This window comes from Strix aluco, chromosome 20 (genome assembly GCF_031877795.1).
Source record: "Strix aluco isolate bStrAlu1 chromosome 20, bStrAlu1.hap1, whole genome shotgun sequence".
NCBI classification, from domain to species: domain Eukaryota; kingdom Metazoa; phylum Chordata; class Aves; order Strigiformes; family Strigidae; genus Strix; species Strix aluco.
Window position 1 is genome coordinate 5,808,874 of NC_133950.1, and position 25,612 is coordinate 5,834,485.

At 55.2% G+C, this 25,612-nt stretch overlaps 2 protein-coding genes across 5 annotated transcripts in view; both read left to right on the forward strand.

The window, feature by feature from the left end:
* Window positions 1–17,696, forward strand: part of ARRDC1 (arrestin domain containing 1) — a 39,801-nt gene extending 22,105 nt beyond the window's left edge. Inside the window, exons 3-8 of the mRNA XM_074846259.1 lie at window positions 9,114–9,164; window positions 9,720–9,874; window positions 10,373–10,555; window positions 10,938–11,114; window positions 11,299–11,710; window positions 13,165–17,696. Of these exons, the coding sequence (XP_074702360.1) occupies window positions 9,114–9,164; window positions 9,720–9,874; window positions 10,373–10,555; window positions 10,938–11,114; window positions 11,299–11,710; window positions 13,165–13,229 (1,043 nt within the window). The 3' untranslated portion in view covers window positions 13,230–17,696. The remainder of the gene's footprint in view (window positions 1–9,113; window positions 9,165–9,719; window positions 9,875–10,372; window positions 10,556–10,937; window positions 11,115–11,298; window positions 11,711–13,164) is intronic.
* A 3,087-nt stretch (window positions 17,697–20,783) lies between these two features.
* EHMT1 (euchromatic histone lysine methyltransferase 1) overlaps window positions 20,784–25,612 on the forward strand; it is a 123,683-nt gene continuing 118,854 nt past the window's right edge. The window contains exon 1 of one of the 4 annotated variants that reach the window (XM_074846123.1): window positions 20,784–20,839. In XM_074846123.1, coding sequence (XP_074702224.1) covers window positions 20,819–20,839 — 21 coding nt within the window. In that variant the 5' untranslated portion in view covers window positions 20,784–20,818. Of the gene's footprint in view, window positions 20,840–21,041; window positions 21,066–22,837; window positions 22,861–25,612 lie in introns of those variants that run through there. The other 3 variants (XM_074846128.1, XM_074846130.1, XM_074846131.1) reach the window with 3 other exon arrangements.

Sequence of the window (25,612 nt, forward strand, 5' to 3'; positions counted from 1 at the left end):
CTGGGGGATGTGCGGGGCCTGTGCCGCAGCGTTGGCAATAACACACAGGCCAGTAGTTCAATGAACTCGGGCTCTTTATGTAAAAGCTGCTGGAAAGTGCTGAGCGTACCAGCTGGTCTGGAGCCTCTCTCTGCTCTGTTTGCTGGAGGACACAGCTCAGCGTCCAGGAGGTTGCTCGGCCCATGGGTGGCTCTCGCAGGAGGCTTGTTATTTGCATCCTGGAGGGAAGGCCAAGGGGGGATTTGCTTTTCTCACTTGGTGTGAGTTTGACTTGGACTTTGACTGCTCCCTGGTGCTGGTTTTTCTTAGGTTCTCTTTTTGCAAAGCAATGCAGTAGGGGTGGGGGAACCTTGCAAGTGTGGGGGGTGTTGGGTTTCTGTAGGTGTCAGCAGTGCAGGAGATCGAGTACACCAGTTGCAGCGAGTACAAAATAGCACTGCTTGTACCCGCTGCTCTTGGACAGAGAGATGCTTCTCTTGATCCAATATAATGGAGTAATTCAGCTCTGGAGGGCCCCGCTCCTCTCCCCCTCCCCTGCTGCAGCTCTGGCCTTATTCAGCTGGAGAGGAGCAGGTCCATCATGTGCCTGTACCCACATGGGGCTGTTTTCTTTGGACACCCTATATCTCTGACTGCACACACAGCTCTTACCTTGTGGATGGGTTGTGCATGCAAAGGTAGACTTTTAGTTTTTTCATTCTCTTTAAATCCTGCTTGTACCTGAGTTGAACCCGTGCAGGGATCTGGCTGTAATTTCCAGCTGACCTTACTTTTGGCAGGTTGTTAGTTAGCTAGAAGGCACTGCAGGGAATTCCTGGCTGCTCCACGTGCTTCCTTTGCTGGCAGATTTCTTGCACAAATTGCTAAAAAGGGGCAGTTGTGCATCACCTCTTCCCTGCGGTGGTTCTCTGCTGGCCTGGCACAACACCTTCATGGTCAACAGTTGGCACAGGGTGACAATCCTGTCTTCCAGCTGAATTAAAAAAGGTTAGTGACCTGACAAAGCAGGCACCGACTTACGTCTCTTGTTCTGTGCTGAGGAGTCTCTGTGTGAGCAGGAGGTAGCAAAGCAGCAGGTGATGCTCCTGAACAGCCCCTGGCCAGGTGAGAGCAGGAGGGTGCCCGTGGGCAGTGGTGAGCCATTCAGGATGGGCTGGTGCCAGCTCGTGGTCACACTGTGCTGCTGGGTTCAGGAGTAGTAACTGAAGGTTCAGCCCAGGAAAACCACATGGAAGGAGTTGCAATTGCCTTGGGTCACAGCAACTTCCTCAGCACTTCCCAATTTCTTGCCTCAATAGATCACTGTTAATCCTCAGAGGTTTTTTGCAGCATTGCTGTACTGCCAGATCCTGCTAATTCATTGAAAATGTCACTGAAAACTGCTGACAGAGATTTATGAGCGGTGGAGCCCTAGCCTCAGTGCTGGGCTTTCTGGTGTATTTTCTTCCTTTCTCTTTACCTTCTGTGTTACAGAAGGGTTTATCTCAGCAGCATTAACCATGTCAGAGTTCTAGAGGTTGTTCCTACTGTGTGTTTGTGTGCGCACAAATCCAGTGTGAGTTGCTGCTTTGAACAGGAGCTTGGAGCCTGCTGGGGACTGCGCTCCCTCGCTGCTGTACGGCTGCTCTGCTCGGCTGAAGTGCTGCTCGGTACCACGAGAGCTCTCATTCGAGCAAAACTCAGCTGAGCTAAACACCAAGTCGTTCCCTGACTGTGCTTGCTGGCAGGTCGCTCTTCTGGCTGTCGGCTGCTCCCTCTGAGGCACCCGTGTCTGCTCCAGGGATGGCACCAGCAAATGTGTGCATTTACCCTAATTTGCTGCAGTTTGTGATGCCATGTATTAGCTTAATCCACCAGAGACTGAGTTGGAGTCTTCACGCTAAAGTTGCAATGGCCTGGCATCGTCTGAAGTGCAAAATTAATGCTTCCCATCTGATGTCTCTGATACAGCCTCCTGCGAGCTAGAAGAGCTCTGACCTTCTTGCTTATGTCTAATATTCAATTTCCTGGGCTGTGAAGGTGGACGAGGCAGGGGTGAGGAGGGTGCTGGCTGCCAGGGCTGCACTGAGAGTGATGGTTCTTCTGGCAGCTGGGGAATCGGTGTCCTGTAGCACAGTACAGAGGCAGGGCTGCCTGTTTCTCCACCTGAAAGTGGAAAACACAAACCTGCTCCTTTCCTGCTCTCTGCCTGGAGAGGAGGGTACCCAAACTGTGCATCAGCAGCACTGATACCAGTCTAACTCAGCACCTTCGGAGGAGCTCTCCTTCCACAGGGGAAAGGGAGGGCTGATTTTAGGCAGCAGGAAGACTATATTGCTACAAGTGATGGCGGGGAACCAGCAGGCACTGGGTACCTTTCCGTACTACATGAGTTGGCCAGGACAGTTAATGCATCACTCACTAAGTAGCCAGAGAGAAATTGCCATATGGCCTGGCCTGCTGTTCCTCTACTAGAAGAACCAAAAAAAATATGTGTACTCCAAAGGCACAGCTTGTTCCTGCTCTAGCATCCACGTGTGCAGCAGGAGGGAGCAGAGCCAGTGCTGTCTGCTTGGCGGGTACTGGCTGGGAGAGCTGGAGGTTGGGGCAGGAGCCCCATTTTGGCTGCGCCCCAGCTCCTGTGCCTGGGGTGCAGGGACACCTTCCAGGCTCCTAGTTGTGGCTGCTGAGCAAATAGCGGCCTCCTCTTTGGGAGACGAAGGGAGCAATGCGCAGAATACTCATCTTTCTCACCCTAGTCTAGCTGTGGATGAAGCCTGGCAAGGCAGAGGGGTGTGTTGTACCGGGCACTGCGGTTGCCTGCTGTGTGCTCAGACGTCTGGGCTGTCTCTCCCAGTGCACCAGAGTGTGAGATCTCACATGGGTGAGTAATAAGGCTCGGCTGAGTCTGTCGTGTTTGTGCATCAGTGACCAAGGGATCTCCCAACCCTCTTCTGGCTTCTCTCCAGTGCCTTCCCCAGCTGGCACCAACCCGGAGGTCCTGGCTTTGTCGTGGTGGAGGTCAGTCTTGGGGAGAGACGGCTGTGACTGCCTGTGGCTTCCAGCTGCCCTGGGATGGCAGCGCTGGGGCTGGGGGAGCCAGCCTGAGAGGAGGCCTTTGGCAGATGTCCCTGTGGTGGCACTGGTTTGAGTGTGCAGCCCAGGCAGATCTGGCCCCACCAGTACTGTAAGACTGGCCTGTTCACATGGGCCACTAACCCAGAAAGCTGCAGAACAGCCCTGGGAAGCCCAGGCAGGATACAGCAGGTAGGGCTCAGTGTCCTTGTTGGTGTGTGGTTGGTTCCTCCTGAACCCCAGCCCTGCCCTGCTCTCATGCTGGGGCAGAGGCTGCCAGAGGACCTTTCCCAGCCCTCGGCTGGCAGGGCAGGGTGTGGGCAGGCAGCTTCCCCTTGCTCTCAGAGGGATGATGGCTTCGAAGGGCTGGTCACTTCCTCTGGCTTTTGGATCCGCCTGGGCAGGGGCCTGGCAGCACCGGCCAGGGAAGCTGCACTGCTTGGAAGAGAGTCCAGACCCTTTCAGCACCTGAGCTGTGGCGGAGTAAGCTCTACTTGGATCATTTAGCAGTGTAAATACAGATGTGTGGTCATTTCACCCACACACGGTTACGATGGTGTCATGTTTTCCCATGTGGTTGTGCAGTGGCGTGCTGGTTTGCAGTGAGCATGAGGAAACTTTGGTGGATCAAAGCAGGGCTGTCTGGAGGGAGAGAACGGTGCCTCCAGCACCTGGGTGGGCTCAGGGCACGGTCAGCTTGAGCTTTGCATGGGAACCCCATACAACTCTGAGGAAAACCCATTAATTTCTGTCCCTCCACTGCACATCAGTGTGACCACAGATGCCCCAAGTGCTGTGGGATGGTGCTGCGGCACTGAGGCCTGTTGTGTCACGCAGAGCTGGGCTTGGGGCTGTGCTCCCCATCACTGGTGATGCTCTGCAGGCTCTGATCGTGCAGGGGAGCCCCACCTGGGCCTGGCTGTGTCACCAGGTTACCTCCTGGGGACCCAGCAGAGGACTCAGCTTCAGCCTTCTGGATCAAGGCAGTTCCTTTCTGCACACGATGAGTCCTCCCAGGCCTCCTCCACGCCCGCTGGTACAAGCGAACAACCCCCTGTCCCTCTGTCCCAGTGTGGAGCGGAGGGGAGCGACTGAGCTGTGAATGGGAGAGTCCGTTTGCTTCCAGACAAATCTCCACCGGATTCAGGGAAATCGCCAAGGTCACTCTCTGCTTTGCACTGTAAGATGACTCTTCCGCACTGTTAAGTGTGTTGTTGTTGCTCCCGTTGTCTGGGTTTGGTTTTTTTCCCAGGCTGTCTGGGGCAGCAGCTCCTTTCCCTCCAGGAATTTTTAGGGAGGATGTTTCCAAAAGCCGTGTGGGGGTGGCTGATCTCTGCTGGCTCGGCTCCTATCTGGAGGAGAGGCTGCTGCAGGTATGGCCCTAACACAGAACCCTGCTAATCCAGCTGCCTCTGCCGCCTGATGACTTTCTCAGGGTATTTTTAGCTGTGTGTAAACTTCAGGAAAAGCTTTTTTGCGCCGAGCTGACTGTGGCCTTTGTTCAGACTTCTGGGAATGGGGAGGTAATGGCTCAGCGTGCTGCGGTGGCTTGCACAGCCCTTTCCCCTCGCAGTGCGTTTGCAAGCTGCCCTGGAGCATTGCAGCCTGCTGCGTGGGGCTGTCGGAGACCCCTCGAGAGATGCTGAACTCCTGCTGACCTGCTCTCACCCGGGCACAGGCTGCGGCTTGCTTTGGCAAAGCTGCTGGTTCAGGAGCAGCTCAGAAAGGAGCTTTCAGGGCTGCTCCTCCCAGGTATCTGCATGTCGGGGTGGCCGTCAGGAAATCTTCTCACCTCTGCTGCTGCCAGCAACCGTCTCCGTTGCAAAGTCAATTTGCAAGTGAAATTAGCACATTAAATGTCTTGGATCTTTACTTGCAGCTCTCAGGGCTGGAGGGATAGGGGCTATGAATGCCTTCCCATGGGCTTTGTGTCCCTCTTGCTGCTTGGGTGCTGGAGTTGCACAGCAGATGCAGCTGGGCAGGCGGAACAGCTCTGCATGCTGTGCACGATGCCACGATCTGGGGATCTATCCAAGGCATGTGCGTGGCTAGCAGGGCACACATCGCCCTGTTCTGCCATCGCAGTGGCTGGGCGAGATGGGTGAGCACTGCAAGTGTCCCTCCCGGGGAGCCGAGGTGCCTTTTGCTGCTGTTTTCCATGTGAGAGGTACCTGGGTGTTGGCACAAGGTCAGACTGTGCCCTGCCTGTGCTCACAGGGTGGTTGGGACAAGGGAAATTGCAGATTTTCCCCATTATAGCAAGACTAGTCAGCATTTGGAAATGGAAACTGAGCCTTTAGGAGCAGATTTGCCAGCTGGAGAGTTTAAAAGTAGTTGCCACCTCCCTTCCCACTGTAAGGGAGGACTCAGCTTGGGACTCGCCAACCTTCCACCTGCCAAAGGCACCAGACATGTGGCAAAAGACCAAAATGGCTTTGTAATCCCAGGCAAATCGGACACAGAGCCTCCACTGTGTCCGTGATGGAGGAGCTTCTGCCAGGAGAGGCAAGCAGGAGCCCAGGAAGCAGCTCGGTGTGGGGTTACTGCTAAATACCTGCCTCTCCTCCTGCCCGCAGCAGGAGGCAGGCAGGACTCAAGCTTCCCTGCAGTCTCTGCTGCCTTGTCGCTCTGCCATGCACTCTGGATCATGCCTGTGCTTTCACAGGAGTCTCCCATCTTGGTCAGGATCACCTGTTTTTCTTCATCTTATTTTTATTCACCGTTGTCTCTGAAATAGCTCTGGCACTGAATTCCAACACCCCTTCTGCTTTCTGTGCCAGCAGACTTCTCAAAATGCCCACTCCGGGCTGCCAAGGGTGCCTACAGCCATGACTGGGGGCTCCAGCCAGACGCAGGACTGAGGGTGCTGCCACCCATCATAGCCCCTCCACCTGCGCAGAGAGCTTCCGTGCTTGCCATAAGGGCAAGAAGTGCAGGTGTTCAGCTGGAAGCTGGGGCTCGGTGAGCAGCCGGCTGTTCGTTAGCCGTGCTACAAAATGAAGCTGCATATGGTGGGTGGCATCTGCCCCTGTGGGTAGGACCTGGGTGCTTGGTCCAGCCTGCTGGAAAATTCCCTCTATGTGGAGGATCTCAGGGCTGGCATAAAGATGCTTCTTTCTCTTTGGGGGAAGGAAGGTGTGGGCTGGAAGAAGCAGGTCTGAAAACAAGAGCTACTGCTAATTGCCTGCAGCATCTCTCCACTTAATGGAGTGGAGAATAGAGCTCACTGTTTCCCTGGCTTCCTGCTAGGTGCAGGACTGAGGTCTGGGCTCTTGTGGCCACGAGCCAAGCACTGCTGCGATGGCTTTGGTCCATGTAAGCTGCTATGGGGTGCAACTTCAGCCTGGGGTAGCTCATCTTGGAACTCCTCACTGGCTGTGAAGAGCAGGAACAGCGTTTTCCAGCCCTTGTGGGCAGCTTGTTGCAGGCAGGAGCTGCAGGAGGGGCTTGCAGGCTGCTCCCTGCCCCAGGTGGGGTCACAGCAAGTCTGGGTATGCTGGGAGCCGACAGGTCTCTGGGTGCTTGGGCTTGGTCTGAGCTGTTTGGGGTGGTCTGCACTGACCTGTGGGCAGTTCTCATCTGGTGACTTACTCAGAGACTGGGCTACCTGTGTGGAAACTGCGTCAGTGCCACCAAGTCATGCGGTGGCTCTGCCAGCCAAACCACATCCTCTGCAAGTGATACTGGCCATCATGTTGCTGGGAGATTGTATTGCCTTGCTCAGTGCTGCCATTGGGAATGTCCTTCAGGGCCCTTGGTTTTCTGCAGGGGGTTAGAAACTGTGAACATGAAGTGCTCACAGGTTCAGTTCCAGCCCGGTTTTCTGTTGGTGCATGTGAGCTGGGCAGCAGCTTGACCGAAACAACTTGTTGGATCATGCTGCTTCTAATGTAGAAGAGGGACTTCCACTTTGAGGAGTCTGTGCGCTCTTCCTAAGGGTCCTGGAAAGGCTGTGAAGTTTCATGTACCTAGCAGACTTGAAATCACTGTCTGCACGTTCATCTGTGGCTCTATGGGTCAGACAGTTGAAAAGTCTCCAGGTCTTGGTGGAAACTCAGTGGCCGCTACCCTCTGGGACTCCCATCTCCCTTCCTTTTGCATTGCAGTAACAGGACTTGCTCCCTCTCCCTTTCAGATGGAGCAAGTCCCTTTACTGCAATGCAGAAGCTGCACGGGAGACTTGATGTATTTGCTTTGCAAAAGTGAGGGTAATGGGTATAAGATCAACATTGAATGGTGCCCAGTAAAAGGCAGAAACCCTTGGAGCAGCAAACAAGCACTGGGTTAGCAGAGTCATTCATATTAGCCGGGCTTTACCCTGGAACCAGCAAGCAAAGGTGCCTGCTACATCTCAAGCTACTGCCTTTAACTGAGCGAGGCTTCCCAAGAAGGGAATAGGAGAAGCTGCCCCCCACACCTCAGTGCCTGTCCCAGCTCTGCAAGGCATCAGGCCTGGCAGCCAAGGCAGTCACTGGCTTTGTGCCTCCACCTGGCGACAAGAGCGGGTGTTACAGTTTAGCCTACATAATTCGGTTTTATTTGGGGGACGGGGAGTGAAATGATCAGGGAGGTGTTCTGGCTGGGGTGATGGGAATGAGCAAATCTGTCTCCTCTCTGTAAGGACAAAGTGTATAAATAGACATCTCTTAGTTTTCTCCTGACTTGCCTTTGTAGTGATACGTGATGGGATGTTTGTCATATTATTTATTCTGCCCGCCTTTGCACTGCAGGTGGGATGCACGCCAGCTGGGGTGTCCTTAGGTCCCCGTGGGCTGGCTGAGCGAGCGGAGGGGCAGAGGTGCAGCTTTTTGGGATGTGAAGAGTGCATCGAGTCAAATGCCACCTCCCCTGCCTCCTACCTGGATCACAGTGTCAGTGGGGGGGATTCACCCTTCTCTCTTCCCCACCTCCCCCTGTCACGTAATCCATTTAATCCCCTGACAATAAGGCTTTTACTGCCAGCTCTGCGGAGCCAATATTGCTAACGGGCAAGCTGTCTCCTCCGTCTTGCATCAACAAAAGAGCTAGCCAAATCTAGAGCCTTGGTACCTCCAGAAATGATCCTACAAAGCAGAATAAACACAGCTTGATTTCACAGGTATCCAGGTCTCCTCCTAGCACTGCCACTTTAAAACAAAACCTCTCCTGTGTACACATATTTAACAAATGGGGATAAACCTTAGTGCTTTTCTTACTGAAGGCAACTTTGGGAGCTGCCTGATGTTACTGGATCACACTGTGGGACCAGTTCAGCTGTCACGCTGCCCTGGGAGGGAATCTGGAATCTGGATAAAAGTGCTGGAGGGTGGGTGGGTTTGGGGAGTCTGAGTCTGTAGCTGTTTTAGCCGTGCACTGAGTCTTGGCTCTGATCTGTGCCCTCAAGGCTGCCGTTGTAGAGTGGGATGTGATTGAAGAAAACCAGTGTTAGGTTTTAACACTGTGGAAATCTTTTCCTCCTGTTGTCTAAGCAGCCGGGCTGAAGTATTTCAGGTCCCTTCTTGGGACCTGGAGTGGATTCAGGCCTGGGAGATGGACCTCTGGTTCCAGCTTCTGAACACTGTGCAGTCCGCATGGGGCTTAGTGTGTGGCTAAGGCTGTGGCAGCTTGGTGCCCACCAGAACTCCTTACCACCCTCAGACAGTGCCTCTGCTCTCTCACCTTCTCCCCAGCTGTAGCCTACTTGAGAAAAGATAAACATACAGCATCCCTTCTCCATGCCTGGTGTCAATAGTCTGGGGCTAACCACTTGCTATGGCACTGGGATCCCTTAAACCCTGCCCCAAACTACCATATTTTCAGGGTATCTCAATGTAGAACCAGTCCTTGGGAATGGAGACATCTCCTATCCCAAGGAGAGGTGGGTGGCAGCAGATGCTCCTGTTGACTCAGACGCTGCTCATCGGGTCTGGAGTTGCCCAGTGGGCTGTAGGCAGCTGAACAGGTTGTGTGCTGTCCCCCAGGTGGTGGCCGCTCTCCCCAGAAGATCGTGCTCTCCAGAAGATCACACCATTCCAAGGCAACAGCCTGTCACACTTACCTTGTACTCTTGTTTCCCGCAGGGGTCCTGACAGCTGGAGAGCACAACTTTCCCTTCCAGTTTCTGCTGCCAGGTATGATGCAGATAAATGGCTGAAGGCACTTCTGCGTAAGCCTTGGCTTTTGCAGCCTCTCGAGCTGTGCTGAGCAGGACTTGGGCCGGATGACAGAAGCAGGCTGGCAGCTTGGCCCGGAGACGCTAGAGAGAGCGTAAGGTCAGCCACGGACAGGAGAGCAGCTCAGACAAGCGAGTACCTTCTGTGGTGGTGCAAAGCCAGGTCTGAGCTGTCGCTGATGCCTCTCCAAGCGTGACCCTGCGAGCTCCCTGGGTGTGGGCAGGGGTCCTGGCCTGTGGCTAGCCAGCCGTCCTGCACACAGCGCACGCAGAGAGAGGATCTCTGCTCTTGCACCTGTGGCTGCAGAGGATCCCTTCTGTAAGGAGGTTGCAGCAAGGTCTCTGAGTGACCTAAGTGTTCGGCTTTGGGGGAATCTCCATGTGCTTTGTCTCTCAAGTACTTGGAGAACTCCTTAGGTGAAGGGGACAGCTGTTTAAAAGGACTATACTTCCAGTTCAGAAACACTTGGCCTGACTCAGCCTTATGATCCTTTTCTTTCCCTCTTGGCTCCAGCCTCTGCTCCTACATCATTTGAAGGCCCTTTTGGCAAGGTCCTCCATCAGGTGAAAGCTGTGATAGACACACCTCGCTTCTCCAAGGACTACAAGTGCAACAAGATCTTCTATGTTCTCTGCCCTCTCAACTTGAATGACATCCCTGACATCGAGGTAAGAACAAGGAGGAGCGTGGCTGGGAAGCGCCAGGGCTGCAGCCCTTGTCCTTGTCCTGTGTGCTGTCTGGGGAATAATTGTGTGGTTGGACAACTCTCTGACTGCACATCCTGACTGTGCAAGATCAGGACAAGGACTCCTGATCTGTCCTGCCTTGTCCTGCCCTGCTCCAAGTGATGTTTGACTCCTCTGCACGCTGCTTTGACAGATTTAGGTGAATTTTCAGCACGCAGAGAGAGGTGTTGGCCAATAGCACTAGGTTCTTGTAGAGACGTGAGTTTGGGGACTTTGCTTTGGAGGGAAGAGTGACTAAGAGGACAGCAAAACTGGGGGGATGGAGAAGTGAGACCTGTTGTCTGCGGCAGTGCTGTGTTGCTGGTTCTTTGCATCCTCTTAGACCAGATATTTCTGCTTGTTTGTTTTGAATCTCTGAGTGTTTTCCTGGAGGCGCTCTGACTCTCTCGAGCCAACGTCTCTGTCTTTGCTGTCCTGCAGCAGCCCAACACTATGTCAGTCACCAAGAAGTTCAACTACAAGCTTGTGAAAAGTGGCAACATTATCTTGACTGCCACCTCGGATCTGAAAGGGTACATCGTGGGGCAAGCGATCCAGCTCCGCACGGACATAGAGAACAAATCGGGCCGGGACACCGGGGCTGTGGTAGCCAGTCTGCTCCAGGTGAGCGTCGGAAAGGGTGATTCTTCGGCTTGTGCTGGTACTCCACCCCCGTGAGGCCTCTGAAACTGGGGCAGTTCTCACCAGTGTGCGTCTCTGCTGCATGTGGCTGGGAGGTGGCAGTGAGGAGTCCAGACCTCTTGCTAACTCCATTTCTCTTTACCTTCCTGGGGAAAGAGGTGGTAGATCTTGTCTTGCTTATACCAACTCAGTCTATCGTATAATGATGGGTATTTCTGCTCTGCTCATATTAATGCACATTAGGTTTGTACTCATGCTTATTTGACAAAGCAGTTGAGTGGTTTTGTGTCCTGACTTACGTTTATGAGAGACAGAAGACTGTCTGCAATGTTTCTGCTAGCTGTATTTTCTCCTGTCTGTACAGAAAGTGGCTTATAAATCCAAGCGCTGGATTTACGACCTGAGGACCATCGCAGAGGTGGAAGGCTCTGGAGTGAAAGCCTGGAAACATGCAGAATGGAAGGAGCAGATCCTCGTTCCGGCACTGCCCCAGTCCATTCTGCAGGGCTGTAGCCTCATACATATCGACTACTACATCCAAGTGAGTAGATCAGTGCTGCTGGGGAGCTGCAGTGGGCTGTGCTGCAACTTCCATGCTCCCTTCTGGGTAGAGCTCAGTCTCTGAACTCTGTAGCTGTGTGGTGCAGGTGGCCCTCGCTTCAGGTGAACCTTCCTGGTGCAGTGTATAATGAAGAGGATGCCACTGTTTTTTCCTTTTCTTCCAGGTTTCCCTCAAGTCGCCAGAGGTTTCGGTTACTCTCCCCATTTATATTGGTAACATTGCTGTGAACAGGGTGCCGCTGAGCCCCTCCCGGTCCATCCAGCACATACCGTCTGCGGTGGTACCCAGTGCTCCCCCGGAGGAAGAGGAGGCTGCCAGTGGTTATCACCCGATGGACAATGTCTCGATCCCCACCAAAAGCCATTCCCAGCAGCAGCCGTTCAGCTACGCCCCAGGACTGAGCTTCCAGGAGATAAGGGTGGACTCGGAGCAGACGGGCTCCCCAAACCACCCCACGCTTTGCCTGTCAACGGGAGCCACTGTCCCTTACTATGCTGAGGGGAACGTGGTGCCTGTCCCCACGGCCAGCTCGCTCATTTTGCCTCCAGAGTACAGCACGTGGGGCTACCCATACGGTGAGCAGCCTGCTCCGGAGAGCTGAACGGGCTGGCAGTGTGGTAGTAAATGTCTCCTGCAACAAGAGTCTCTTTGCTAGCTGTGAACTGGGTGGGAATATAGGAATATCAGTGTGCTGGGGGCTGATGTCAGAGGGGATCATGAGATCTCTGCCTGCTTTAGCCTCTGCAGGAGTCCCCTCTTACAGCTGTAAAAGCTGGCTGTCCGTTCCCACGTCTCCACCCGTGCCTGCCCTGGGCTCGCCGTGAGAGGATCTCCCTGTTCTTAAATGAGCTTTCAGCCTCCCACTGATAGAAAAACTTCTTGGCTTGTGTTGAGGCTGGTGGGAACAGAGCCAGGAAAATGATGTAACCGAAATCTTCTGTCTGACTTGGAGTGGGCCTGCAGCTGGTCTGAAGACACAAGCTGTGGGGGCGGGAGCTGAAAGACTGTCCAGGGTGAAAAAGCTTGGGGAAATCCCAGCGTGCTGGATTGCTGGAGCTGTGCTTGTCCCAGGCTGGGGTGGCAGGGACCAGCGGTGTCTGTTAGCACAGACAGACTTAGCGCAGTCCTACCCAAATAAACCCGTCTGTTAGCACTGGGGTAATGAGACACTCGATCTGTCAGTTCAGCCCTGGCTTGGGGCGCATGGAGCACGGGTCAGCTGTGACCTGGAGGTGTCGGAGTACAGGAGGATGCTTGTGAAAGAAGGGGAGGCACAGAGCAGGAGTTTGAGGTGCTGATTTTAACCTCTGTAGGCATCAGGATAGGGATGGGACCGGCTGGCTCAAATTCTGCGTGTGCATGTGCCAACCCCATAGATTTCAGTGGTTCAGGTCCTGGAGAGAGAGTGCCTGCATGCCTGACACCTGTACACGTTAGCAGTTCGCTTTACTCTGCACTGAGTTATGCAGACTGGCGTAAAGTAACTTTGGGCCCCTCACTGCAAAAAGGCCATTGAATGACTCGAGCGTGTCCAGAGAAGGGCAACGGAGCTGGTGCAGGGTCTGGAGCACAGGTCTGATGGGGAGCGGCTGAGGGAACTGGGGGGGTTTAGTCTGGAGAAGAGGAGGCTGAGGGGAGACCTCATGGCCCTCTCCAACTCCCTGAAAGGAGGGTGCAGAGAGGGGGGAGGAGTCTCTTGAGCCAAGGAACCAGCGCCAGGCCAAGAGGGAATGGCCTCAAGCTGCGCCAGGGCAGGGTCAGACTGGATATTAGGAAGGATTTCTTTGCAGAAGGGGTTGTTGGGCGTTGGAATGGGCTGCCCAGGGCAGGGGGGGAGTCCCCATCCCTGGAGGGGTTGAAGAGTCGGGTTGACCCAGTGCTGAGGGATCTGGTGGAGTTGGGAACGGTCAGGGTGAGGTTCATGGTTGGACTGGAGGAGCTTCAAGGTCTTTTCCAACCTAGAGGATTCTGTGAAGGGAACCTCGCAAACACCCACCATAACCGCTCTTATTCTTTCTTTCTCCCTCAGAGGCGCCTCCATCCTATGAACAGAGCTGCAGCAGTGCCAACTCCAGCATCAGCAATGGCAACTAGCCTCCCCTGCTTCGAGTCCCGCTGGCGCTGCCCACCCCAGGCGCCACGGTTCACCTGCCTACTGCAAAGTCTGGTACAGCACAAGGCGTCTTTTTATCTCTCTGGCTGCTTGGTGGGGTAAATGGCACATCCTGGCCTGGGCTTTTTAAGTCTCTTTCTAGGGAGGGGGAAAAAGAAACCCAAAAAGGGCAGCCAGAGTAACCCGTGTGTGTGCATAGGAGAGGTCTGAGAAACTGAACCGTCTCCTGTTGCTGCACCAAGTGCTGGAGAACTGGTTTTGCTCCAGGGATGCCCTCTGCAGCAGCCTGTGTTCTGTACTGTAGTCAACACTAACTGCTTTAATATCAAAGCACCTGCGATGCCTTATCTGAAATGCTCCTGACTTGGCATGTCTCCACTGTAGGTGAAGGCTGGGCTGTGTGGACTTTCTCTTCTTTTTAGTGGCCATGTGCTCTCCAGAAGTGGTTTTGACAGCCCTTCCTCCTTGTCCTCATAGGTCCTAAGGGTAGCTGAAACAGGAGGTTTCTTGGAGTAAGCAGGTTTGGAAGGTCAGGGACTCTTCAAAAGCCAAAAGCACAAGCCCTCGCTATGCCTGTGTTGTGGGGTGAGTGACTGGCAGCCTTCGGTCCTCTCGCAGCGGGCTGGGCCGCTGCCTGCATGGGGTGAGAGCAGAGCAGGCTCTGGCAGCGGGGAGCTCACTGGGGCACTTGCTCGTAACCCAGGAGGCCCTGGTGAGCTGCAGAGGGAGAGCCCGGCCTTACCATGGGGTGCCCAACAGCCAGCTTCTGGCCTTTTTCAGCAAGGGCAGCTTTTCAGAAGCCCTGTAGGAGACGGTCCATCCTTTTGCTCACTGCTGGAGCGCAGCACCCAGGACGAACAGTGCTAGTCGGTCTGGAAGCGGGGGGGACCCGATCCCCTGAGTCCCTTCTCCCACCCCTGCGGGGTGCCCTCGCCATCCCAGCTGCCGCTGCCTTCGGCAGGCCAGAATTACATGACAATCAAGTTACAAAAGTCTGTCCTGATGCTACCTCTGAGTCTGCCCAAGGACCCTGTCCCTGGAAGCCCTTCCCTCTGGGACGACCCTCCCTCGAGGCCCAGCCTGGCGTCTCTCGCAGGAGCGGTCCCGCTGCCGGGCAGCGCGGGGGTGCCTGGCCTGGGGACTGTCCTCTCCACGAGCCGGTACTGATCATCTCTCGAGCCACAGCAGGATGCAGAAATGAGTGAGCGGGAACACAAACTGCTACGCCTCATTTGCAGCCTCCGCTGGACCTGGCAGGTCGGGGGAAGAAGCTGGTGGATGTAAAACAACATTATTCTTTTGCGCTTCTTTTTTTCCTCAACCCCCCCGCCTTGTTAAGCTTTTTTAGTATTGACTGCCCAAGCCGAGGAAACCACAAACCAGATACTAAGAGCTGCAGGCATCCAGCCACAGCTGAAACTGTGGGCTGCAGACCTTTGGCACCTCTGAGAATTGGTCTGCACGCTGCCTCACGCTGGGCGGGCAATATCTAACAAACCTTCCAGGAGCACTACAGCCTCTGCCTCCTCATCTTAGCCTGCCTCTGCACACCCCTGGCAGGCAGCTGGGGACAAGCCTTGCTTTGCACTCTTTCTTTGCAAATGCTTTTTATTTTATTTTTTTAAGTGTTGAGCTGCTTTAAGGATAGTGTAGAGAAGGTGCCGTTCTGAGCAGTGCTGGCACAACATGCACCAATGTTGATAGAATGATTGTCATTGTCCCTGAATATATATATATGAGATGAAGTTTTGTTTTTAATGATTGAATTCATAAATACAAATTTTAATGCTGTATTTAATAAATTATTCTAAGAGAAATGCTGTGCTTTTTCATCCATTTCTGATGCTTATCCATGTGCCTGTTCATGCCAAATCCAGGAAAGCACCTTGCTGGTTTCTTACAAAATGAAGCAAGTTTTTTGCTCTCGCCGGGAAGGATGGCGACTCCTGCCAAGGCAGCTTGAGGAAAACAAGCACAGTGCAGCCTGACCACGGTGCTGAGCTCGTAGTTCCCGATGGTTGGAGGGAGTTTGGCACCCTGTGGGCTTGGCTCTGAAGGGATCAGCCACTGCAGTGCTGTGTCCCAAAGCCATGGTTTGTCCTGGTGGCCCACGGGTGTTGGGCAGCGTGTGCTGCTGCCTGACGGGAGAGGTGGGCTGGCGGGATGGAGAGGAGAGCGGCCTCTCCCTTCAGGAGGAGGGAGATGGAACAGCCAAGGTCTGGCTGGAAGGGCTGGAGACCACCAGCACATGCCCTCTCCTAAAGAGCCACTTGGAATAAACTTACTAAAAAGGGAAGAAGGCTCCTCCCCACACCCACAGGTTGGTGATACCATGTCTGAAGCATGTAGGTGTTGCCTAAATGTTGTCAGTGCAAGTAGCCCGAGGTGGGATCTGTGTCTCAGGCACGAGGATCCTTCTTCAACTTACGCTTCTGCCCAGCTTTTATTATTTAAGACTCTCCTTTGCCTGATGGTCTGTGCCTACCATGAAAAACATTCTTGATACGCAGGGGGTCAAAGGCAGGTGCTTGTGTGTTCATAATGGTATATCTTCCCCAGTGCTCTTCCTCTTCCTCCCGGTTAGTTGAACCTGTTCTGCCTGACTCAGCTCTTGTGGCCTTCCTTGCTGTCAGCAGTACGTATCCCTCCTTTCAGGCCTCAACCCAAATCCCTTCCACACCTCTGGAAAAATTCCTGAGTTGGCAATGCTCTGGATGTGCTGGGCTGGGCTACGGGCTCCTGACCCAGCTGGGCTCTGGGAGAGGGCTGGGCCTGGGCTCCTGTTCACGGTGGAGGTGGTGGAGGGGCCAGCCAGACTCCTGCAGCTCCTGCCTTGTGCCTGACGTCTCTGCAGCGCTCCCGTGCACTTGAGCTTGCTCTCCAAAATGATATTTGCTACAAACGGGTCCTTCAGCACCTCTTGCTGTACGTGGAGTCCCCTTTGCAAAGCAAAGAGCGAGTGGGCACAGTCTTCTTCACAGTGTCCATCTCCATTGGCTGCTGTGGCGGGAGTTGGAGCCAGACCTCATGGTGGTCCTTGTGTTTTCGGATGCTGGGCAGGGCACGCCCAGCTCCTGCGGGGAGAGGCAGCTCTGGCCAGGATGCAGCCGGGTATCGCTCTCCGTTTGAGCAACCTCGCTGTTGTGCAAGTGGACAGAAATAACTGGCAAAGCGTTGTGGTTTTCAACGTTCCTGCCCAGCCTTGCCTGTCACCCAGCGCTGCGGCAGGGAATTGAAGCCTGACGCAAAGAGCCTTGTTCATGTTTCGTGGACCCCTTTGAAACAGTCCTGAGCTGCAGGATGGAGGGGTTAGTCCAGCTCTTCTCAAACCTCCCCCACAGTTGTGGCCCCAGGGCACGGTGGCAGCAAGGTCCTCGGGGTATACAAGTACTTTGGATGAGCGCAGTGGGGCAAAACCCAATGTTTGGGTGTGAGTATGTTTCTCTCTGGAGACAGCGACTGGATGGTCCCGTTGTCCTCTGTCTCATTGCTGTCTCTCCTCTGCAGCCTCTCTGGCTTCAGCCTCTTTAAGTCCTGGGGAGCTCCTGTAGGCCCCGGGTCATCCCTCTCTCCCTAAAGAGGAAAAAAGCCCATTTTTCCAAACCCAGCTCTGGCTAAAAAACTTCAGCACACAGGAATTCATTCAAATTTTTTAAGCAATTGGGTTTTAGTTTTGTTTGAAATGGGGAGGGGAAGCAGTGGGGCATGAGTGAAGCTTGCGAGCTAATTGTTTCCAAACCAGCATTCAATGGAAAATACCAAAAATACTGTCTGTCCTTTTTTTTTTCTGCTGCTGCTTTTTCGTCCTTCATGGCTTTGTTCTCGTCCCACTCTCCACATGTGCCACCTCCGTATTTTTGGCTTTTTCAGTGTTGTTTGTGTCTTACTAAACTCTGCTTTGGCACCTGTTGTCCCACTGCCTGCAGGAGATGGGGAAAGGGGCGACGGGGGATGCGAAGGCTCTTCTTTTTGTTGGACAGTCATTCTTTTTAGCTTTCCAATGAACTTTAAGTAATTTTCTAAAAGTAAATATTTTCTGCTAGGAGGTTTTCCCATTGAGCCAACACAAGAGAGGATGTCAAGAATATTCTGGGGTCTGTTTGGTTTTTATTATGTATTTTAAAATTTTTCCAGCTATCTGCAACAGGAATGTCCCATCCCTCCTTCCCAAGAGAGACTGGTGGGGTAAAACCCTTAAAACTTGTGCCCTTTCTTGTACCAATACTTGTAGATGTAATTCTTTTATTCCTTTACAGATTTTGGGGTTTTATACAACAGTATTTGTGATGGCTCTGTACAACCTAAGACTTCTGCGCAATTTATTACTGGGTTTTAAAATGTAAACTAGCAGTTTTACATGTTTACCACGGCTTCTGAGGAGTATTTTTGTCCTGGGTTTTAAATCGCCAAATGTAAAGAACTGAAAAATGTAAATAAAGATCTCCTTTTTTAAGACTACACGTGCTTTTGCTCAGGGTAAAGGTGTGATGAGTGCGCCGGGACCTGCTGGGAGGGCCTGGCACAGCGGGCGAAAAGCGGCTGCTGGCTTTCAGAGGAGGCATCTGTGTCTGCAGCTGAGGCTCAAAAGCTGATTTATAGCAAAGCCACATCTCCTCCAACTTCGTGGCGGAACCGTCGGGGTGGGAAGATGCTGGTGGGGTGATCTCAACTGTCCCTTGCTCCCGTCATGGAGAAAGGTCCAGCTGGACAGACGCGGGCTCCCAGCCCGGAGGAAGCACTGGGGCGGTTGGGTTTTTCTCTTCCTGCTGGCAGGAATCCCAGGATGTGGAGATCCATCCCTGCTCGCCCCGCTCGGTGCGGGAGAGGGCGATGTCAGCCTGGCTGGAGGGCCGCAGCCCCAGCCGCCATGGCGAAGCTTCTTGCTGGCTCCAGGCAGAGCCCCGCGGCTCCTCTCGGAGCTCACGGCAGCTGCTTCAGGCAAATGGGGAGTTCGTGGCAAAACAGATCTTGTCCTCCCCCCGCTCACGTTAATTATTAGCACACGAGGCTAAACCGCTGGGGCGGCGGGGTTTGAGGTGGGACGAGAACCGTGGCAGGCGGCAACGGGCTGCCAGGGCTCTGCGTGCTCCCAGTTATTTCTGCTTCTTGTGGGAGCCTCTTCCCTTCCTGATGGCCCAGGGAGGTTTGTCCCAGCGGCTGCAGCATCCCCGGCTCCAGCGGAGCAAGACGGAGCCCCAGCAAACCCAAGGGGAGAGGTGCCACGAGAGCCAGCGGCCTGATCGGCCGTCCCGCCCTACCAACCTCCCCCTCGTCCCCGTCCCGAAGGCACGAGGGCCCCCGTGGGTGCCAGAGCCTGGGTGTGTGGAGGTTTGTAGGAGCAGGGATGGAGGGGAGCGATTCCCTCCCTCCCTCCATGTCCCGCTGAGCATCCCCAGGGCGGGATGGTGGTGATGTTCCAGGGTGACACCAGCCCTCCCTGGAGCCGAGGCTTTCCCGACGCACCGTTTTGGGGTGCTGGTGGTTTTTCTTTGTGTGGGGAACAGTCACTCCGTCCTCGGGGAGCCGAGGGGGAAGGACACCCATCCCTGCCGCGCCCACCCTCAGCCGGCCCAGCTCCTTCCCCTGCCTGTGACAGGGAGTGAGGGGACCCCCGGAGCGCCGCTGGGTCCCCACACAGCGGGAGGGGCCATGGTGGGGGCTCCGCGGGGATGCTGCCGAAGCTGCCAGTGCATGGGGCGTTCCCTGGGGGTTTAATTAGTTAATTAGCTGCTGCTAAATTGGGGTAGGGGCTGCTCCGATGGGATGAAGCAGGGCGGGGAGGGGACGGCCGGGCTGGGGCTCTCCCGGCCTCGGGGACTCTTATTTTGACCGCGGCGCGGCCGGGCGGGGGCAGCAGCGGCCGGGCGGGGGCAGCAGCAGCCGCCGGGCCGCGCTCTGGGCCCGGGCGGGGCCGCGGAGGCCGCGGGGGGCGGCGGCCTCTTCCCCGCCCGAGGGCGGCAGCGGCGCGTCCCGCCGGGCCCGGGCTGCCCGTCCGCCGCTCGCCGGGTTTTGGGGCCTCTCCTCCCCCCCCACGGCCGGGGTTTGCTGTGGGGGAGACTCTGCAGGAGCGACCGCGCCCGAGGGCTCCCGCGGGGACCGGCCCCGCGCTGGGGAGGGGGGGTCACCCCGCCGGGGTCCCCCGGTGCGGCTCGTCCGGCAGCGCCGAGGTCACTTAGTTGTCAGAATTTGGGCCCAATCCTGAGCTTGTGCGGGCACCGCCGCTCCCTCCCGTGCTCCGCCATCCCGGATCCCCCCGGTTTCCATAAACGCCTTTTCTCCGTCCTGGCCTCCCGCCCCGCCGGTGCTGACGGAGCTGCGCGGGGCGAGGAGGAGCCGCCCGCGCCGCGAAGGTGTCGGGGTGAGAGCGGGGTGATGTCACCCCAGATGGAACCCCGGCACCAGACCCCAGAGTTTGTGGAGAAAGTCTCCAGGGTGGCCGGGGCCCCTCACGGCCGCTGCCCGCGGGAGAGGGAAAGTCCCGCTGCAAAGCGAACAGAACCGGGCGTCCGTCTGTCCGCCCCCGAGAGGAGCGGGGCTGCGGGGAATCAGCCCGGGGACCGAGGGAGGGAGCGTTGTTCCTCCGGAGAGCTGATAATAAACGTATAAATTGACATCAGGGCCCTCGAAGGCTCCCGTTTCTCTCCAAGAAACAAGCGCTCCCCTGCCCGGGGAGGCAGCGGCGTCTGCCCGTCCCCGCGCCCCCCCCGGTGCCAAGGGGGATTCCCCGGGGTGACAGCAGAAGCGGTTGCGGGGACAAGGAGCCCCTGGAGGTGTTTATCTCCCCCCTCGAGGTATCTTTGCTTTACTAAGAGCTGTGAAAGAGCTAATTGTTTTGCAATCGTGGATTTACAAACCTGGGCATTAGGAAGGACCCTGTGGAATTTGGGAGGGTGAAAGCGGCTACTGTGGGTGTGGGAAAGGCTGGAAACACCCCCCCCATGGGAACCTCCGGAGCAGGACCGGGGCGAGCCGCTCCCTCCTCCTTGGCACATCCATCCCTGTCTCTAGCGAACTCCTAATAGCTGGCCGCATAAAAATAGCATAAAAGTGGGAGAAGTTACACCAGGAGATGGTGTGCAAAGGGTAGTTTTTTGGCTGGAGGGACTCCGGCTCTGCCCGGTATCTACGCACACGGGTTTTGCTCAGGTTCGGGGCCGGTGCTGCCGCCGGGCGCTGTCCCGGGGCGCTCCGGACGCTCGGGGAGCTCCAAGCTCTCGCCCTCGCCCAGCTCCGGCCGGGCGCCGCGCTGCTGGGATAAAACCCACCGCGGGGAGGTCTCGGGGAGCTCCGGGTACAAGCAGCAGAGCCGCGGTGTGGGCGAGGCTGTGCGCGGGGGGCCAGCGGCCCTGTCCCCGGCTCACCCCGGCCCCGCACCGGCTGTACGGCAGCCTCCCGACGGGCGCCGCCATGACGCCGCACGGCCGGAGAAGCCCCGCGGGGGCCGCCATGCTGCCGCGCGCATGCGCGCTGGCCGGCGGAGCGTCTCCATTGAGAAGAATGAGGGGAAAGGGGCGGAGCCAAGGCGTGAGGAGCCGCCGAGGGGGCGGGGCTACGCTCCGGGGCTCCGGCCATGGCCACAGTGGATGCCGAGGTGAGTGAGAGCGGCGGCGTCCATCTACCCGGGCGGGGGGAAGGAAGATGGGGGAGCGTGCAGTGGTATCGCCCAGGGCCAGGCGGGTTCTGTCGGAGGCCGGGAGGGGGGCCGTGCCCCCGCCGCCCCATGGTTCAGTCCAACTCCTCTGAGGGGAAGAATGTGGGAGCTGCTGCCATTGTGTGTAGGGGGGCCCGGGACTCTGTATAAGTAACACCCCTCCACGGTGAGTCAGTGGTATGGGCCATACAGGTTCCGGGGTTCCCCCAATGGGAGCGAGTGCGTGTGGCGGAGGCGGGGGGAGCGGCGAGGGCGCCATCCATGTTCCGGGGCCCCCCATGCGGCGGGGCGCCGGGCGGCGCTGGCGCGTCTCCATCCAGAGTCCAGGGCCGGCCGGGCGCGGCGGCGGCGGCCGGGCCGCCGCTATGAGGCATGCAGGGTCCCGGGCGGCGGGCCGGCGCCCGTGCGGGGGCAGGCATGAGCCATGCAGGGCCCCGGGCCCGCGCGGCGGCGGCGGGGCGGCCCCAGCCCGGCCCCCGGCCCGCCCCCGGCGGCCTGGCCCCGCGCGGCGGGAGGAGCTGCCGGCCCCGGCCCCGGCCCCGAGCAGGCCGGAGCCCGGCGGGCCCCGCCGCGCTGCCCTCAGGAACCGGCGGCCCTGCGGGCGGGAAGCGCTCGTCGGACGGGCCGTGCCTGCGGGCTGCTCCCGGCGGGCGGCCGCAGCCTCCGGCTTTCTAGGAAACCGGGGCCGAGACGGGAGTTTTTGGAGAAGAAAACTCTTGAGTTTTTCCTCCGAAAACTCTCCGAGTTCCCTCAGAGGCCGAGCGGCCCGGGACAGCGGCTCCGCTCCCGCTTGCAGAGCCCGGGCCGACTCTCCCCGGGCTTCCCCTCCCTGCGCCGCGCTCCGGTAGGCCCAGACACCGCCCGTGGTCCTCGTCAGGCAGGAAGAGCCGCCGGTGTCGGAGGGCCGAGGGGTGTCGGCGGCTGCGATCTGCTCCGCGGCGTGCGGGAGCTGCTCGGCAGCGAGCCGGGACGGCGGAGGTGCCAGCCTCCACGGAGCTTTTATTCCCGTTATTGGTAGAGTGGTCTGAAATGCACTGAGCGCAAGGCCTGAGGAAATACCAGTATCACATCCAAAATCCCCAAAGAAAATGAAGTTTGCCATGTAATGACAATTAGCTGTAATTAGCCAGATCCGTAAGCATCCCCAAAGAGTACAGCACGCAGCTCAGCTACCCCATAAAATTATGCGAGTGGCACATGGAGCTGAAGTACTTACTGCGCTTGCTGTGTTTCTTTATGCCAGCCTGAAACTTTTCCCCCGTTTTTGTTAGAGAATATAAACTCTTTTTATAAGTCTGTTTGCCCTCAGGTAAATACTAGATTGCAGTGCCCTGGCTGCTGAGCCTTCACATGCGCAAAGAAAGCAATGATATAATAATAATACCGGTGTACATTCATATACAAACCAAGAGCTGGAGATGAGAGGATGCTCCGTAACTGTAGCCAGATGCAGTTACCGAGCAGCATCTCCCGACAGCTGGGTCACACCTTACCGTTCAGGGGTGACAGGCTGTGCTGCAGCCTTTCCCAGCTTTCTCTCTGAACTATGGCGAAATGTGCTGCAGCCCGGAACTTCTGCCCTGCGTGGGATGAAGTTTGTGGCACAGCCGTGCAGGTGGCAACAGCAGCTCTTGGCAAAGCACTCTAAAGACAGCTCAAACTTGTTACTTGGACGAGATTCCTGTCATCTTCGGTGAGAGTTTTGTCCAAAGCTTTCCTTATACTTTCTATTCCATCACAACTGCATCTCAAGGCCTGATCCTGCTGCCCTTCCTTTGTGCTTTTGAAGGGGATCGGGTGTTAATCTTGCCATGCAATAGAGGAATCAGCCCTCAGGTGCTTCTGGGACTCCATGGTCCGGTTTTGCCTTCAGCTGCCTCCGTGTGATTGCTTTCAGGAGAATGGCATGGCCGTACCCGGGGCAGGAGTTGGCGTGTAACTCATCAACTCTTAATGCACAGGTTAGTCTTAACGCTACAGATGCACACCTTTTATTTTGGGAAGCATCTCCCCGGAGTCCTGGCTGGGTCTGCTCTGTATTCAGAGCATTAAGAAACGTTGCTCTTAGTATCAGGCTTAATATCCACAGATGTTGCCATGGATTATGGGGAGGGAACAGTGACTCATTTGGAGTTTAATTCCTCCCCTCCCCCGTAAACTCAGTTAAATCTGAGGCCAGATCTGCCTTTGCTTATACCCCTCTGAGACTGGAGGGGAGGAAGTTGGTATAAATCAGGTTGGAATTTAGAGACTGGAGGAGATGCTCTTTGTTTCCCCAGTGCTGGTGGGGGAGAGCAAGGACTAACATCCCACAACCGTCATGTTCTGCCTTGTGCAAGATGAGGGATTATTTCACTTGGTCAAGAGAGGTGCAGAGGTGTGTTCCTGGCAGGAGATGTTTGCTCCGAGCAAAGAGCTGGGTGGGAGTGGGCAGGTTGGAAGAGCTCTGGCTGTGTGTCTCCAGGGAGTGTCCATGCCACCTCTGCAGACAATGTTAACTCATGACAAAAGCTTCCAGTATAGAATAGCTTCGTGCCAAATCTTAGTGTTGATGGGTGAGGGAGAATCTCTCTGAGCCCCAAGTTCTTCATAATCTCTGAGCTGTAAACTTTGGTGGTTATTCTCTTCTGGCTGCCTTACTTGGAGGCTGCTCCAAGTGATGTCTGTGCTGAGGGAAGCGCTTGAGCTGCCAGGTGAGTAGCTGTGCTGCAGTCATTAGGTGCAATAACCACGTTGCTGTAGAGAAGCCTGGTTTTGCTGTTGGGTTTCTTTAGCAGGTGTCTTATATCCAGTCTAGTGTGGGGATTTACATATTCTAGGCCTACTGCGAATACAGCACTAAAGATTAAAGGAATTGAGTTTGTCTTGCTCAGCCAGTTTTATGATAGTGCAGGTTCATTGAATTTGATGCTGCTTTGCATCAGTTTAGTGAAGAGAATCAGCTGACCTTGTGTTTGTGTGTTTCCTAAAATGATTGTTTGGTGTGAGCTTGAAAAGGGAGGTTTCAAGCCACGATGTTTTTCCTCAGGCTCGTGCTAACCTCAGGAAGGCTGGTGCCTGCATGCTAAGCAGGAAGCAAGGTGTGTGTGTGGCTTTGAATGAAGTGGTTCTCTTCAGAAGTCACACTGCATTTTTCATCATTTTCTTTCCTCCTATCTGTTCTGATCTGTAACATCTTTTTTTCTGGAGATGCAGCTTTGATCTTTAAAGTGAAGAGACGGCGTGCAAGCCGCATAGAGGACAGATTTCCCCACTGCTCAGCACCCTCAGCTGAGGCCGGATCTCCGACGAGTTCAGCACCCAGCAGCTCCCCACGTTTTAAAGGCGAGGACTCAACAGGCTGAGCAGTTTCGCAAATCAGGCTCGCGGTGCTAAGGCTTTGCCCTGGCTTTGATCCTTGCTCTCATCCCCTCAGCCAGCTGGTGCCGGGAGCTCTGTAGGCAGCCCTCCGCCTGTTCAATGAACTTCCTACTGGATTAAGGGGCAACATTCACTCATGTCAAAGCGCTTCCTATTCATGGGTCCCTGGCTGGAAGGAGCTTGCTGTAATAGGCCACCAAGTGCAGGAGTGATAATAGGAAAAGCCAGGACCTAATGAGCAGTGCCTTTGAGCAGTGAGCACGTAGATGATTTCTTCAGTTTCCAGCTTTCTGTTTTGCAGGTGACGCGAAATCCAGTGCTTCTTTCAGGCCTGCCCTGCCCTTCCTCCTCTCTCATTTACTCCTGCCAGCTGCTATTGCAAGTGAGGAGAGGGCTTTTCTTTTCCCAGGGCCGTTGCTTTTAATACAGAGTCTGTTTCAGTAAGCAACGTCAGGAAAACCTGGGGCATTTTAAACCCCATCATCCTTTCTCCTTTGTGAGCTGTCTGGAAGCCTGCATGTTTTGATGGCTGCAGGACAGCTGGTCTGCTCAGTCTCCTTAGTGCAGTGAGGGATGTTGATTCTACATTGACATGAGATTGTGAACACAGAGTTTCCAGTCGCTGTGTTAAATTTCTTGTGGGGTACCAGGTTAATATGGCTTGCAACATTTTAGCTGTGTCTTTGTATGAAGAAAGGAGGTTTTTCCCTCTCTGATACTGAACACCTAGTAAGGAGAGTTTATAACTTTATCAGTTAGGGGCTTTCACACAAGGGTTACTTTGTTAACATGTTAAAATTACATTCTGTCCTGTCCATGCCAAAATTTTACTCTGTGTCAAATGGATGCTAGCATTTACCTTCCTAACATGAATTCTTGCATGCTGAGCAAGCTGCGGGCTAGCAAAGGCCCTTTGGGAACTCATCCTTTTCCTCCGTGTAGAGAAACTTTAAATAATAACGGAATGGGAAAATATGATTTCTGAAGTTTTAAGAAAGTTGTGTTAAAGCTAACGTGGCTGAGCCAATGTGGCTGAAGAAAGTATCTAAAGAGCATTTTGTCAGTTGAGGCAGAATCAGAGGCTTGGTTTATACTTTAAAAAAGGCTCTTCCAATATAGTTATGCTGTCTGGAGAGGATGATTTTTTATTTTTCTTTGCTGAAATAGTCATACTAATAAAAATCCTTGCTGTGGATGTACCTGTAATAGTTTAGAAGTGATTTTAGACCAAGGTAGCTTATTTTTTGCTTTCCAAAGCAGAGGCTTGGTCTACATTTGAGAAGTTTTGCCGACCTAGTTATCTGTTCACAAATGCAAAGAAATTGGTCTCCCCTCTGCCATAGCTGTGTCAGC